General features: G+C 36.2%; 1 protein-coding gene and 3 non-coding genes across 7 annotated transcripts; all 4 read right to left on the reverse strand.

Annotated features, from left to right (window-relative positions):
- Positions 1 to 2,748: 2,748 nt before the first annotated feature.
- LOC114914479 (small nucleolar RNA Z221/R21b) lies at positions 2,749 to 2,833 on the reverse strand. Its single transcript, XR_003801736.1, has one exon. It is a non-coding gene; the product is annotated as a small nucleolar RNA Z221/R21b (small nucleolar RNA).
- Positions 2,834 to 2,982: 149 nt separating this feature from the next.
- Positions 2,983 to 3,091, reverse strand: LOC114914481 (small nucleolar RNA Z152/R70/R12). The gene has a single exon (XR_003801738.1). It is a non-coding gene; the product is annotated as a small nucleolar RNA Z152/R70/R12 (small nucleolar RNA).
- A 224-nt stretch (positions 3,092 to 3,315) lies between these two features.
- LOC114914480 (small nucleolar RNA R11/Z151) lies at positions 3,316 to 3,409 on the reverse strand. The gene has a single exon (XR_003801737.1). It is a non-coding gene; the product is annotated as a small nucleolar RNA R11/Z151 (small nucleolar RNA).
- A 1,399-nt stretch (positions 3,410 to 4,808) lies between these two features.
- On the reverse strand, positions 4,809 to 11,859 carry LOC105050613 (APO protein 1, chloroplastic). Of its 4 annotated transcripts, none has more exons than XM_010930695.3 (6): positions 11,657 to 11,859; positions 9,919 to 9,978; positions 9,708 to 9,795; positions 9,548 to 9,603; positions 6,810 to 7,180; positions 4,809 to 5,966 (listed from the first exon to the last, which is right to left on the reverse strand). In XM_010930695.3, exons 3-6 carry the CDS (start codon positions 9,745 to 9,747, stop codon positions 5,132 to 5,134), a joined length of 1,302 nt encoding a protein of 433 aa, XP_010928997.1. In that variant the 5' UTR covers positions 9,748 to 9,795; positions 9,919 to 9,978; positions 11,657 to 11,859; the 3' UTR covers positions 4,809 to 5,131. The 4 variants fall into 4 exon arrangements, with proteins under 4 accessions (XP_010928997.1, XP_073118008.1, XP_010928994.1 ...); XM_073261907.1 differs by lacking the exon at positions 11,657 to 11,859 and adding an exon at positions 11,274 to 11,626; XM_010930692.3 differs by having other exon boundaries at positions 9,708 to 9,978.
- Positions 11,860 to 12,793: the final 934 nt, after the last annotated feature.

The following is a 12,793-nucleotide window of genomic DNA, read 5'->3' on the forward strand; positions in this document are numbered from 1 at the left end:
CGCTACAGAAATTAGAAGAAAATATAAGGAAAGAAATACAGACAGCTAAGAGTAACAGAAAATAGAAAAGGCCAGCCAGGAGCGCTTGAGTGAAGCTTCCAAGTTAATAGTTGGGTGACAAGGTAACAGCAGATATGGAAGGAAGAATATGGACAAGCTGCTGATGAATAATCTGCTAAAAAGAGCCCCATTCATCCACAGGGTGCAACTGGGCGGCTGTGCTCCTTCACGTGAGACCAATGCACATGGATAATACTAACAGAAGCACCAGGAGAATTGAAGTCCCTTCCTACGATATAACCTCTAAGTTGTAGCTTCCAACTAAGAGCTTCTGATGACACTTGATACCAGTATATATTCTTGATTGTAGTAGTCCAAAAAACTGAGCAGAGTAAACAGCACCAAGATCACACGTAACCCGGAATCAAGATAATAGATGGGTAATGGTAAGAGCCGGTTAAATAGCCAGAGGGAACGTGGCCTCAGTTGCTGCTGGACAGGTTTGAGTAGCTGGCTTTGTAAATTGAGTGCATAGACCAGTGGAACAGTGCTGCTTGCTAGCATTTACCTGACGCCACCAAGACAAATGTTTCAGTAGACCTGGCAAATAAATTGCTGCTAAAATTTGCAGCAATAATTGAAAGAACGGATTATGAAAAGATCAGCTATGAAGCGTTAGCAACAGTTTTATTTGACTGCCATCATGAACAATGCAACTATATGCACATGTTAAGAAAGCCTTTATTTTCACAATATGTGCTGATATAACAAATTTATAAATTAAATGCGTGCTCTATTTCACTCATACTTTCATATAAAATAACTTAAAAGTCAGGTATATGATCTATGGTAACATAAGTACATCATCGTTCACATATAACAGACCATGTATATATCCATTTGTATCACCAAACGCATTCACCTACTAAGGTGTTTGATAAAAATATAAACAAATTATCACATAGTGTTTAACGATAATTAATTCCACTCGGCGTGTACATGTGTGCGTGCGCTTGCATATGCAAGAAAGAAAGCTCAAAAGACACGCTCAAAGGAACATTTTCTCATATTATAATCGCTGAGCATTTTCTCTGGTCTCATATCTTTAGTTTTTGAAATAATTATCATCATAAGATTAAAATAGGATAGTGGGAATTAGCTCTTCTAATCTCAAAAAAATATTATTTTGTAAAATAAATTTAAGATAAATTATGGTCATGATAATCAACCTTTGCTCTGTCTACCTTTGCAAGAGGGGATCAGTGCAATCTATTGAATTCAATATATTCCATGTAAAAGTGGAAACAAAAGATTTGGCTAATATATCTTAGTCTTATAATATTTTTTTCATAGGATTCTGAAATCTTGTTTTTCTTTATATTTTTTTTGGAAAAATTTGAAATTGAATACTTGTCGTTGCTTTGTGGGGATCATAAAAGGATATTACTCTTTAATATTTTTTTTATAATCCAAGTTATGGTCAACAATAGTTGGATATCCAGAGAGACTGAAATGAAGTCAGAATAGCCAAAGAGGCTGAAAAAAAATTATTATTTATAAAAATAATTTACAGAAGCATATCACTTTATATGATTGGTTTATATAGTCATTATTTTTCAATATGTATTTAATGTCTACGCTTTCTTTTTTTTATTTAAAAATTTTTAATGACGAAAATATTTTTATTTTTGAAAAAAAAATGGTATCGTATTATAACATCCTACTCGTAGAAAATGAAAACATTAAATACATGTTGAAAAATGATGAATCAAATCAATTGTTTACTTAAGCACAGCTGCACATATCTTTTTATGGTGATTGGCTTTTATTGTTGCATCATCATCATCACTTATTAAATGGTACAAGCATCATAGATTAGTAGCCTATGGACGTTCTCATAATCTTGAATTCCTTTCCTACTCTTTTATCTTGAACTGCTTTCTTTCTGATTGTCGGATTAAGGTTTGCTATAGGAAGGATAAGCGAGCAGAGAGCTTCCCAGGTGCACAGATGATTACCCCTGGAAGTTAATTTTCATAGGTAACCATCAGATACACTGAGGTGTAGGGGGAATACTATAAATCAAGATAATTTGTTTCAAAAAAAAATCAAGGTAATTTGAATGAATATTGCTGTTGTTAAAGCCTATAACTATAACTTTTGATGCAGCAATCTTCTCTTACTAGCTAGGAGGAACAATAGAGGCAAGAGCAGTTTCACAAGGCAATCAATCACTCTCCTTCAATCACGTTCCAGAGTCCAACTCACTAAACATGCCCTTGATATCTTATGCAATAAAATAATGGTTTGAGAAGTCTTCAATTCATCACTATAACCTCTTAGAAGAAAGATTTAAATCAAAATGTTCAAAGACTGTTCAATAATTCAACCCAACTTATGTCAACAATTCATCTGTTTAAAATTTGCCACATATAAATAAGGTAAAAACTGGAAAATGATTACTTTGGAAAAAAAAAAAGGAAATGCGGGATGGAGAACCATCAGACGGCACTTGCAGTCCACAAATGCGCATGAAGCGCTGTTCGGTCCGCATCATGGTTAGGCCACCTTTGTTATGACCCACATCACCTGGTCCTCCACGAAAATATATATATATATATATATAACAAAGTCATTGCAATAACGAAGAAAATACCCCAAAAAAATCTCTAATTACTTCCCTACCCAGCTTTAGATCCATAGTGCTTGATGGGAATAAAAAAAAAAAAAAAATACATTAATGCGAATAGGCTCAGATAAATATCGGTTACAAGTCGATTGTCAGCACTGATTGAATCAGAGTGGTGCATGACATTGTCTCTCATCACAGCCTACCAAACCGAATGGAAATGAATCGGTCGAAAAATGTGTAAAAGGCAAAGAAATAATAAAAGATTGAAGAAATTGCAAAAAGAAAAAAAATAAAACTAAACCAATTCGACCAAAGGGAGGGATTGCTTTATGATATGAAAGGTGGAATTGGGAGCTCAGTGGAAGGAGAAGTCGTTTAATAATGGGGAAAGGCTCACGGCGAGATGACTGATGCGTCTCGCCACTGCCCAAACCTCTATTCTAAACTCATCATCGCTTCAATTCCTCATAGAAAACCTTTTTTTTTTCAAAAAAATAATAGGAAAAAAAAAAGACAAGCCGGTTAAATAATTGGCAGGAATTTATCAAAATTAGATTTTGATCATAAATCTAAAGAAAAACCTCAAACCTTTTTATTCCAAAGAAAAAAGATTTCCAGCATCAAAAGGAATATTTCGAATGAAAAATAAAAAGGAGGACAATATTGGAGAAGAGGAATATTGGGGGCTTCAGTGTGTGTAACAACAAGAGATCAGATCATCGACGCGCGGCCTCTCTGAAATCCGCTAAGATCTTTGAGATCAATCATCATCAGCCGCCAAAGAGAACCAAGAAAAGCGTACCGTTCAGGAGATCGGAGGAGAAGGAAAAGGATGGTAATGAGAGAAAGGAGAGAGCTGGGGCAAAGAATAGGGTTAGGGCTTGAAGATTGATATCGCCAATTGAGGATATTGAGGGCGTATATATAGAGGCGGGGGAGCCGGGAACAAAAGCGCCTAGGGTTAGGGTTCCGTAGAAGGCCCAGCCGCCGACTCGCTCTTCTCACGGACGATACAATTAATCTTGCCCGTCCGATCAATGCGATCCACAAAATCCGCAGGCTCTTAACAGCAATGTCGGTAAGGGATTTGCCGATTTGGTTTAAGCGACTACGCCGAAGTGTGGGAATTTTACTTTGTGTTAATTCTTAACATTGTTAACATTAAGCGATGTTATAACTAAAATTCTCTTGGTGATCTCATATGCAACTTTAACATTTTAACATTCTTAAGGGGTTTGTATGTCAAATTTTCATTTCTAAAGCCTGCAAGATTAGCCAACATTGCACCAAAACTTGTGTAAGACAATCTTGCATATAACCCCTTAGAAGATGTTAATACCATTCGATTTAGGTTTCAATACTATTTGACTTTTGCATGTGTTCATGTATAAGGGAGCAAACGAGTAGAGTAATCTGTGAGCTGCTTAAGTTTGACTTGATTATTATTGAATTTGAGTAACTCGAATAAATTATTGAATCAAGTTCGAATAGCAAAATACTTGACTCAAAGACTCATGAACCTAATCGACTACATATATTTTTAATAATATTATATTTTTATTATAATATATTATTGATTTAATATTTTAAAATATAATAATATTATATTTTATTTTATTTTAACTATGTTCTTTAATTATGGCCAAAGTTAAAATTCGAGCTTAAGCATGACTTGATTGGTATTCGAATCAAACCAAGTATTACTTTCTTCTTTTTTTTTTAATCAAGTTGGATTCGAGTCCAAATATTTTGAATCCAGTTAAACTTAAGCCTCTAGCTACTTAACTCGGATAAACTCAATCACACCTCACAAGACATTACTTGCATAACAAAATCCAATCCACTTACTTAGGTTTGCATTTAATCCTGCAACACATATCAGACATTCCAGAGACACCACTCCCATGCGAAACTGAACCGACAACATCAAGATACTAAGAGAATGAGCATGCCAACCATTAAGTTCATGCCCTGTACAAAAGTGCAACGAATATATTGCCACCAGTTATTGACAAACATTTGGTGACTTTAATCATGTATTGTTATAATGTTGAAAACAACAAAAGAACCGAGGAAGAGTACTAAGTAATAAGGAAATACCTGAATAAACAGGACCAGTCTTATTGTTTGATACAAAGCATGAAGAGAGTAGCTATATTTCTTTGCAAAGTGCGTGTCATATAATATTGTAAGCATAACCATTTCTTTCCAAGACAGATGTACAATGTACTGTGAAAAACCTATATGCAAGTTACATGCACCAAATCTAATGCACACAGAAAATGATTTCTGAGACAAACGAACCACCGACAGGGTTACAGAGGTCAGAAAGAGAAACTTACAATCTTGAACAGTTAAGACCAAAAATAAATGCCCACTAAGAGGACTGAGTACTAACAAACTCAACCACTGAATTTTCGCAAGGGGCTGATTGATAGCCAGATCATCTTCCAACCTTCTATCAGCAAAGGTCATTATTCATCTAGCAACCATTCAATCTCATGCCACCAGTCGAGCTTCTTCAGAGTCTGGAAGCACAATGTCCAGCCGCATCATAGGCCGGTAACTTTCAGGTATCTCTGCCCCTGCCTGCACACAAACCTCCACCACTGCAGGAGCTTTGCCACAAAATCTCTTGAGTGCAGTTGTTAGGGGTGGGCCATTTGGGTCTCGTACATGCCAGACATGGTTCGGGGGTATCACCTCATCCAATGTGGCATCCTGCCACCCATGCTTACCATCCCTCCACTGGTGCTTGAAGGCCCCACAAAGCTTCACATTGTGTCCCCATGGGCCCACATGGACCTCAGAGCAATACCCACAGGCCTTCACAGTGTACTTCTTCATCAGCTGCCGTACACCCCGCCTCACCGTGCTGTATGCTTTTAGAGTCCTCTCCGCAAGCTTTCTTGTGTCAGATGGTAAGGGCGACTGACCGGCTTGCGCTCCATAGGTATCAAGCTCTGCAAGCAGTGACATACAATCTTCTGCTCCATATGGCTTGGGCTCATGGACATATCCACCTCTGTCGATCACCTTTTTCCCAAGCATTCGAATGGGAGTGGTCCGTCGGCGTGAAGGATATTCTGGCAAATCAACCCCTGCTTGAATGCATAGCTCTACAACTGCTGGGATTCGGTCATAATTGAAACGAGTCTCGTGCTTGATGCGCCGGCCAAAGGGGTCAAAGAGGTGGTATGATTCAATGGGGATAAGAACATCATTGATGGAACCTCGAACCCAACAGTGCTGGTTCCTGCGCTGCTCACTTCCAGTGCCTCTGCAGTCCTGAATCCGGTGGCCAGCTGGACCAACATGGACTTCAGAACATTTGCTGAGAAGGATCATCTGAGATCAGTTGACGATGGGTAAATATAATAAAACTCCAAGTTTTTTCAGGTGTATATCCATGGTGCATATGGAAAAAGGAAGGCGATCTAGTTAACCAACTTGGAATTTGATAGAATATGTCAGCATTTTCTAGGATTTATGTTTTCACAGTAGCTATATAGTTCTTTGCTTCCTGACTTTTGAGTATGTAGTCCTCGTTAAGCATATATCTTTCCAGAGAATTAAAACAAAAAAAAAGAGAGAGATGAAGAGAATAGTGCTTAGCATCAAATTGCAATGAGTGCTGATGCATCATGCATATGTTGAAATAATTCATAGATTACATGCATAAAGATACTATTTGTGTAACTGTTATGGATAAACAATATAGCAAAGTGTCTTGCCGCCCAAGTTGATTATTTACATAGAAAATTCCATGGACAGATATAATTTTCAAATTAAAAACAGGAAAAAATCAGATTTTTATGATATATCTAAATATAATTCAGAAGGATGTTCTTTTATTCCACAAATAATCCATGAAGAGGCATCAGCCATCAAGTTCAATCTAATATGAATAAAAGAAAAGGAACCTAAGATGCATCAATGCTCTTAGAGAAAAGCACTGCTCTAACTTGAAAAGTCTGCAGGGCCTCTCAACCAAAGTCAGAAAATTGCCTTTCTTTTAGATGGTGCATATTTTGACAATCTCTTAAATTGCACATGGGTGCGCGTGCGCCCGCGCACACACACAGAGAATAATAGGGAGAGTAATGATTATAAATATGACATCTCAAAGTCTTCGAGAGACAAATAAAGAAACACACATACATCATCTCTGACTTACCTACAGCCATAAACTGTAACAACATTCAGAAGCTGGGAGAGGCCTTTGATCAGCACTTTCCAATGCTCCAGTACCTCATAGGCAACAGGAACAAGATCAGGTACCAGCAACCCATTCTTTGGGGGCTCAAGTGGCTTCTCTATTCCCATTTCTGCCAGTTTTTTATCCTGTCTAGCAGACTGTATCAACTTTTTTATGGGGATAGGGAAAGGTTTCTTTTTATTCTTTGGAAGTATGGGTGGGAGATCAACATTTTGACGATGTCGATCATATTTCTTGAATGTATTAGAAGGATGACCGGATTCCTGAGTATTACAAGCAAAAATCCTTGATGTTCTCTGTCCAACATGTCGAAAAGGTTGATATCCGAACTGCAAAATGAGAGGGAGAAAAAAGAACTTTCGAAGTAAGATTCAATCAAAATCACAATTCAACCATGTTTAAATATTTCCAATTTTTGAAAAGCTTTTGACTACTCCAAAGAAGCAACATATTATACCATTGAATAAATTTTGATTTAGCTACTTACTCCAAAACGTTGATTTGAAATTAGATTGCATAGGCAGAATACAATATTATTCATGATTAATTTGTAGAATACTATTGAGATATGGTTTTCTCATCTATGATGTTTGATATCATGGTCATCACTAATCTTTTCAGCATTTAGCTGTACTTGAAAAGGTAGCTTACTGTGCATCCTCTTGCTAACATGTAACTTTTCACACAACAAATACATCAATTCAAGTTGAAAATGCACGTCCAAATTGGCCTACAGCACAGAACTAGATCGGCATACGATTACATATTTCATCACAAAATGTAATGTTTGACATGAATCTTTTTTTCCTATATCACCTAGTGCTCTCTTGATACATTTGGGATGGACCTTTCAATACTTCTTTCATACTCATTACCAACCTAATAACAGAAAATCTTAACCATTTAGTTTCTATGAAGACCAAGAAGGGTGTGTGTCGTCTTACATCGACTATGCAATACCTGGATCCTGGGTATTTATATAGGACTAAGAAATCCAAGTAATACCTTCTAGCTAGTCTTTTTAGATGAGATCCTAGATTATAATAAATGGCATCTGAGCAGAACTGGCCCATGGTCTATGCGGACAAGGAGATATTGCAGCATGGATCTAGACTGGATTTCTATTACTTGTGGTTGGATTTGAATGAATTTCGACCCTTAGTAGGGTGAGGACGCTGGGGTTTAAACAGGAGAGTATATGAGAACCCGTCTGTGCGTATATTTAGTCCCACATTGGCTATGAAATGAGTAGATCCTGGGTACTTATAGAGAACTAAGGAACCAAATAATATCTTCAAGCTAGCTTTTTTGGATGAGGTCCTGAATTGTGACAATTTCTCTTCATGATTTTGATTCTATAAGAGGTCAGTGCTCCATTTTAACATGTCTAATCTAGCCAAATTTATAATACGAAAACCAAATACCTATAATTTAAAGTTGAAGGGGCAGATATTCCTCCGAGTTATAGGTTGAAGCATCTAAATAGCAGTTTTAACACTTACAAGAAAATAACTTAATAGAATCAAACTAGAAAGAGCTTGTGAAGTAATGCTCTAAGATGCACCCTGTTCTCTCACATCCTGTTTGGACAGCCAATCAGCTTATACATTGATGTTCCCAACATGAGCAGGATAGAGTGGACAGATAAGGCAATAGAGGCAAATGGATGAACATCTCTGATAGATTGAGCTTGTCCGTAAATCTGATAATCTCAAGATTTTCAAACAACCAGGAATCACCTTTTTAGATGAATTCTGGTATATCTAATAAGTTGAGATTGATGAAGCACTAGCCCCATAAATTCCACCCCGTTATAATGAAATTTGGATGTTGTTTAAGAAATAATATTACTTAAAAGAATATAAATTCAGAAGTAAGAACAGAATTGGCTCTAGGAGTTGATCTGGACTGTTTATTTCATTGTCATCAAATGTAAGCGGAGAGCTCTAGATACCAAGGGTATCTATAATTTAAAGATGTTCATTCACTACCTGAGCAAACTCACAGATTTTTGCCACTTTAAGAACTACAAGACTATACAACACGATCATACCTATTATTGAACATCTTAATATTCATTTTCATTCAAGCTATCTTTCACATCAAATTCAAACAAATTCTGGAAATCAAAATCCAGTTACCCTAAGTTAGTTTGAGCCACCCTAATAAAACACCTTTTGTATCATACGGGAGCCCCGATGGACATCCATCACAGAATAAAAGGCTGTATATGCATAGCCTAGAAGGATGTTGGACTGTGTCTGAGTATGGGCCAGACCCTGAACTTTTAATTCATTTCACTAGAGATGACCTGGTCCAATCAGATGAGATCCAATTCTGCAAGATCCATACCCAAACAAACAAAGTTTGTGTTTTAGCTTGGGCTCCATACTTGAGCCATGGGTTCAAACTTCTGGTTCAGTTTGAGGGCCTAAATCTTTCAAACCATGTAACATAAAGCATAGAGGTACTATACATATACAGGGAAATTTAAAAAAAAAACGAAAATTAAGACAAATTATATTAAAGATGGGTTCCACTGAGCGGACAAACAATAAACATTAACTACTACAACAACAACATAAACAGACTTTTAAACTTGAACATTCATATTTCCACATTCTCATGGATTTTTGAAGTCAATTAAGAAAAAGAATAAACCAAAGAACTGTAAGGAAAAGGTTTAAAAACGAAACCTTCAGAAACTCATGAGCTGCAGGCCTCTTTATCTCCACAAAACCCAAGCAAATGCCTGAAAGAGATGAAGAAATGATGAAAATTTAGACAAAATAAATGAAGGGAATTTTATTTTAATGGATATGCTCAAAAAGAAGCAAAGGAAGCAGAGTGACTAACTCTTCTGAGGGAGAATATCCGTGACATTGGCAAAACCCATATGAATGGATTATGTAGCTCGAGAGAAAACCACTATGGAACCCAAACACTAGAATGAAGCAATTAAAATAAAAACAAGCTCAGTCAGGCCCCAAAAAGAACCAGATAGCACTTTCAATCTGATTCAGACCAGATTGAAAGACTCATCCAACCCAGTCACCTCTGAACTTACTGAGAGACAACTCAACCCTCCAACCTTGCTAACAGACAGATAATTTAATTGACTTTACCCCTGCAAAGAGAGAGGAAGTAATTAGCTTTAGAATTAAACTGTCAGCAATTTTTCTAGAACCAGTTGTTTGGCACATGAATTGCACATGCAAATGGAATAAACATGTGAGAATGTCAGGAAACATCGGAAATAGGTAGGTATATAATTTATATGAACATAAAAAGCATATTGATATTCTTACCATTAAATTTATGATCATTCTTTCCCCAAAATTTTGGTAGCACAAGTCTAATGCTTGAATCATAGCCAATTTTGTACACCAGATATGTTGCTTATGCACACTAAAAATGAAAAGTTTTGACAAAATAGTAACACGGAGCATGCTTTCAAATTTTGTATATGGAACCTATCCAGTTCATTGAATAGGCAAATATCAAGTCATCTGCCTATTTTTTTTTAAAAAAAAATTTCTGATTCACAGAACAAATATCATGATAAGTTGCAGATACATGCAAAAGGAATAACAGTTGTCTTACTCTATCTTGGATAGTATGACGATGTTCAGAACCTGCAGTAGCTAGGAAGCCAACAAGGAATTGATTAAAAGGTAGTAACTAAACATTGCTTTGTTTGAAGGTAAAAACAATATGACTTGCCAACTTTATTCTGACATGTATATAAGTTCATTTTTGTGAATTAATGTTAGCTGAATTATGTAATATTGTAGAAGAAAGAAGTGGTATTGGCTGTGTGTGCGTAAAGTGTGTCCACAGTTCATCTACATGGTTTCAGTACATAATGATGTAGCTTTGTCATGGAATCAAAAATGCGTGGTGGGACACTTGATGATTAGCACCATTCATCATGCAAAACTTAAAATACCCAAAAATATAATTTTAAATAATTTCTGGGGTTTCGGAGATTAGTTATCTATATGCCAAGCGGCCCCTCTATGAACAACTTTTCCATAACTTAACAAATAGTCTACTTTATTCCCTGGTTCATAACTATCCAAACCACTTGATTCTCAGTTTACATGTGTTTTCAGATACATAGGATGGAACAAATAGTTAACATGATTGAAGTGGATGGCATACATATGCATGATTGCCAGCTATTTGCATATATTTCTTTCTATCGCCCAACGTTGTATGCACAGCAATTTTTATTTCTTTCTGAGAGAAAGGAAGAGAGACCCACCCATATTAAACAAATAGTTAAAACGATTGAAGTCGATGGCATACATATGCATGATTGCCAGCTATTTGCATATATTTCTTTCTATCGCCCAACGTTGTATGAATGCTATAACAGCAATTTTTATTTCTTTCTGAGAGAAAGGAAGAGAGACCCACCCATATTATAATTGGTCAAGTCCAAATTCGTGGAGATGCACCATCCAAGAATCGAACCCGGAATACTTAGTTGTCAAGCAAAGGGGTGTAACCATCAGGGTAAGCACCATCTCTCAATTGGTTTTTGAAGTATTACCATGAAACAATATAATGACGAATCGTTTCCCAAATAGTTACATGTATATGTGTATATATCCATGTGAAAAGAGAGCTAGGCATTTCTCCGAACAGATGAAAGGCAACACACTGCCCATTAGAATTTTACATTACAGAAAGAGAACGTAAAAAACAAAAAAGTACGGCAATAAATCAAATAACATGGACATTTTTTCAAACAGAAGAAAGCTTGTTGCTGGTCCAAAGTGAAGAGGTGATCGGGTTACCTGAAAAATTAGTTATGGTCGCCGACAAACAGAGAGAGAGAGAGAGAAGGAGGGAAAGAAGGGAAGCGAGTGTATGAGGCGTCCGCGGAGGGAGAGACAAACGCACGCCAGAGCGGGAGGTGGGACGTTAGTCGACGGTGAGGGGAGTTGGGTTTTGAGGGGAGGGGGGGCCGCGGTGGTGGCGGGGGGTGCGCGGGGGTAGGCTACTCATTAAAAAATATCTGCTGTTATTTTGAATCGGATTCCTCCTTAACGGGTCGGATCAACGAGATCGTCCACTAAAACGAGATGTTGAAGTGGGATGTGTAGACCGGCGAACGAGTGCCGATCATCAGAACCGTTTTCGGAGGCATCAAATCTACCCGAATTTATTTTTTGAAAAAAAAAATATATGATTACGGATACCATCCTCAAAATTTGAGATAATTACGAATTTTCATCTAATATTTTAAAAATATATATTTTAATATTTTACTATCTAATTTTTGCTATATATATATATATAATTATTTTAAAATTTTTAGATTTTTTTTAAAGATTTTAATTTTTATTCTAACTTCGATTCATTGCAATTAGTTCCTTAAGCTTTTATAATATTACAATTTTTCTCCTGAGCGCTATTCTCATCTAACAACCGTGATGAAAATATCACATGCTATTATGTGATACGTAATAGATGCTGATATGGAATCCTAAACACTTTCTTCTCTATTTTTTCTTTTTAGCTAGGATTTTTTATTTTAAATTTTATTACTTTCTCTCCACCGCTATCTTTTTTAAAACTCCACCACCCCCTACAATCCATCAATACCTCTATCTATACCATCGCTATTTCTAAACCATTTTACATGGAGACCACAGCTATCATCAAGACTATTTCTATCACCATCTTTTTTATTAAGTGCCGAAAAATTTAGACTTTGAGGTCAGATGAATCATAGTTATTTTTTTTTATTATTTATATTTGTTAGAAAAATTATATGATTGATGGGGTTTCTAGATTTGTAATGATTTGAATTATTGGTTCATTTAATTTGTAGCTAATCTTATAAACTCACAAAACTAATCTTAGAAAATTTAATTTTTAAAGAAGTCAAGAAGAAGGTGAGAACAACAATTCTAATCTTTCGTGCTTTG

This window comes from Elaeis guineensis, chromosome 8, assembly GCF_000442705.2.
Source record: "Elaeis guineensis isolate ETL-2024a chromosome 8, EG11, whole genome shotgun sequence".
Lineage (NCBI taxonomy): Eukaryota > Viridiplantae > Streptophyta > Magnoliopsida > Arecales > Arecaceae > Elaeis > Elaeis guineensis.

Excerpts from the sequence above, each read along its gene's own strand:
- LOC105050613 (XM_010930695.3), bottom strand. The coding sequence starts at position 9,747 with ATGGGTTTTGCCAATGTCACGGATATTCTCCCTCAGAAGA. Across the intron at positions 7,181-9,547 it reads CAGCTCATGAGTTTCTGAAG|TTCGGATATCAACCTTTTCG; the intron begins GTTTCGTTTTTA and ends CTCATTTTGCAG. Across the intron at positions 5,967-6,809 it reads GTTACAGTTTATGGCTGTAG|CAAATGTTCTGAAGTCCATG; the intron begins GTAAGTCAGAGA and ends GATCCTTCTCAG.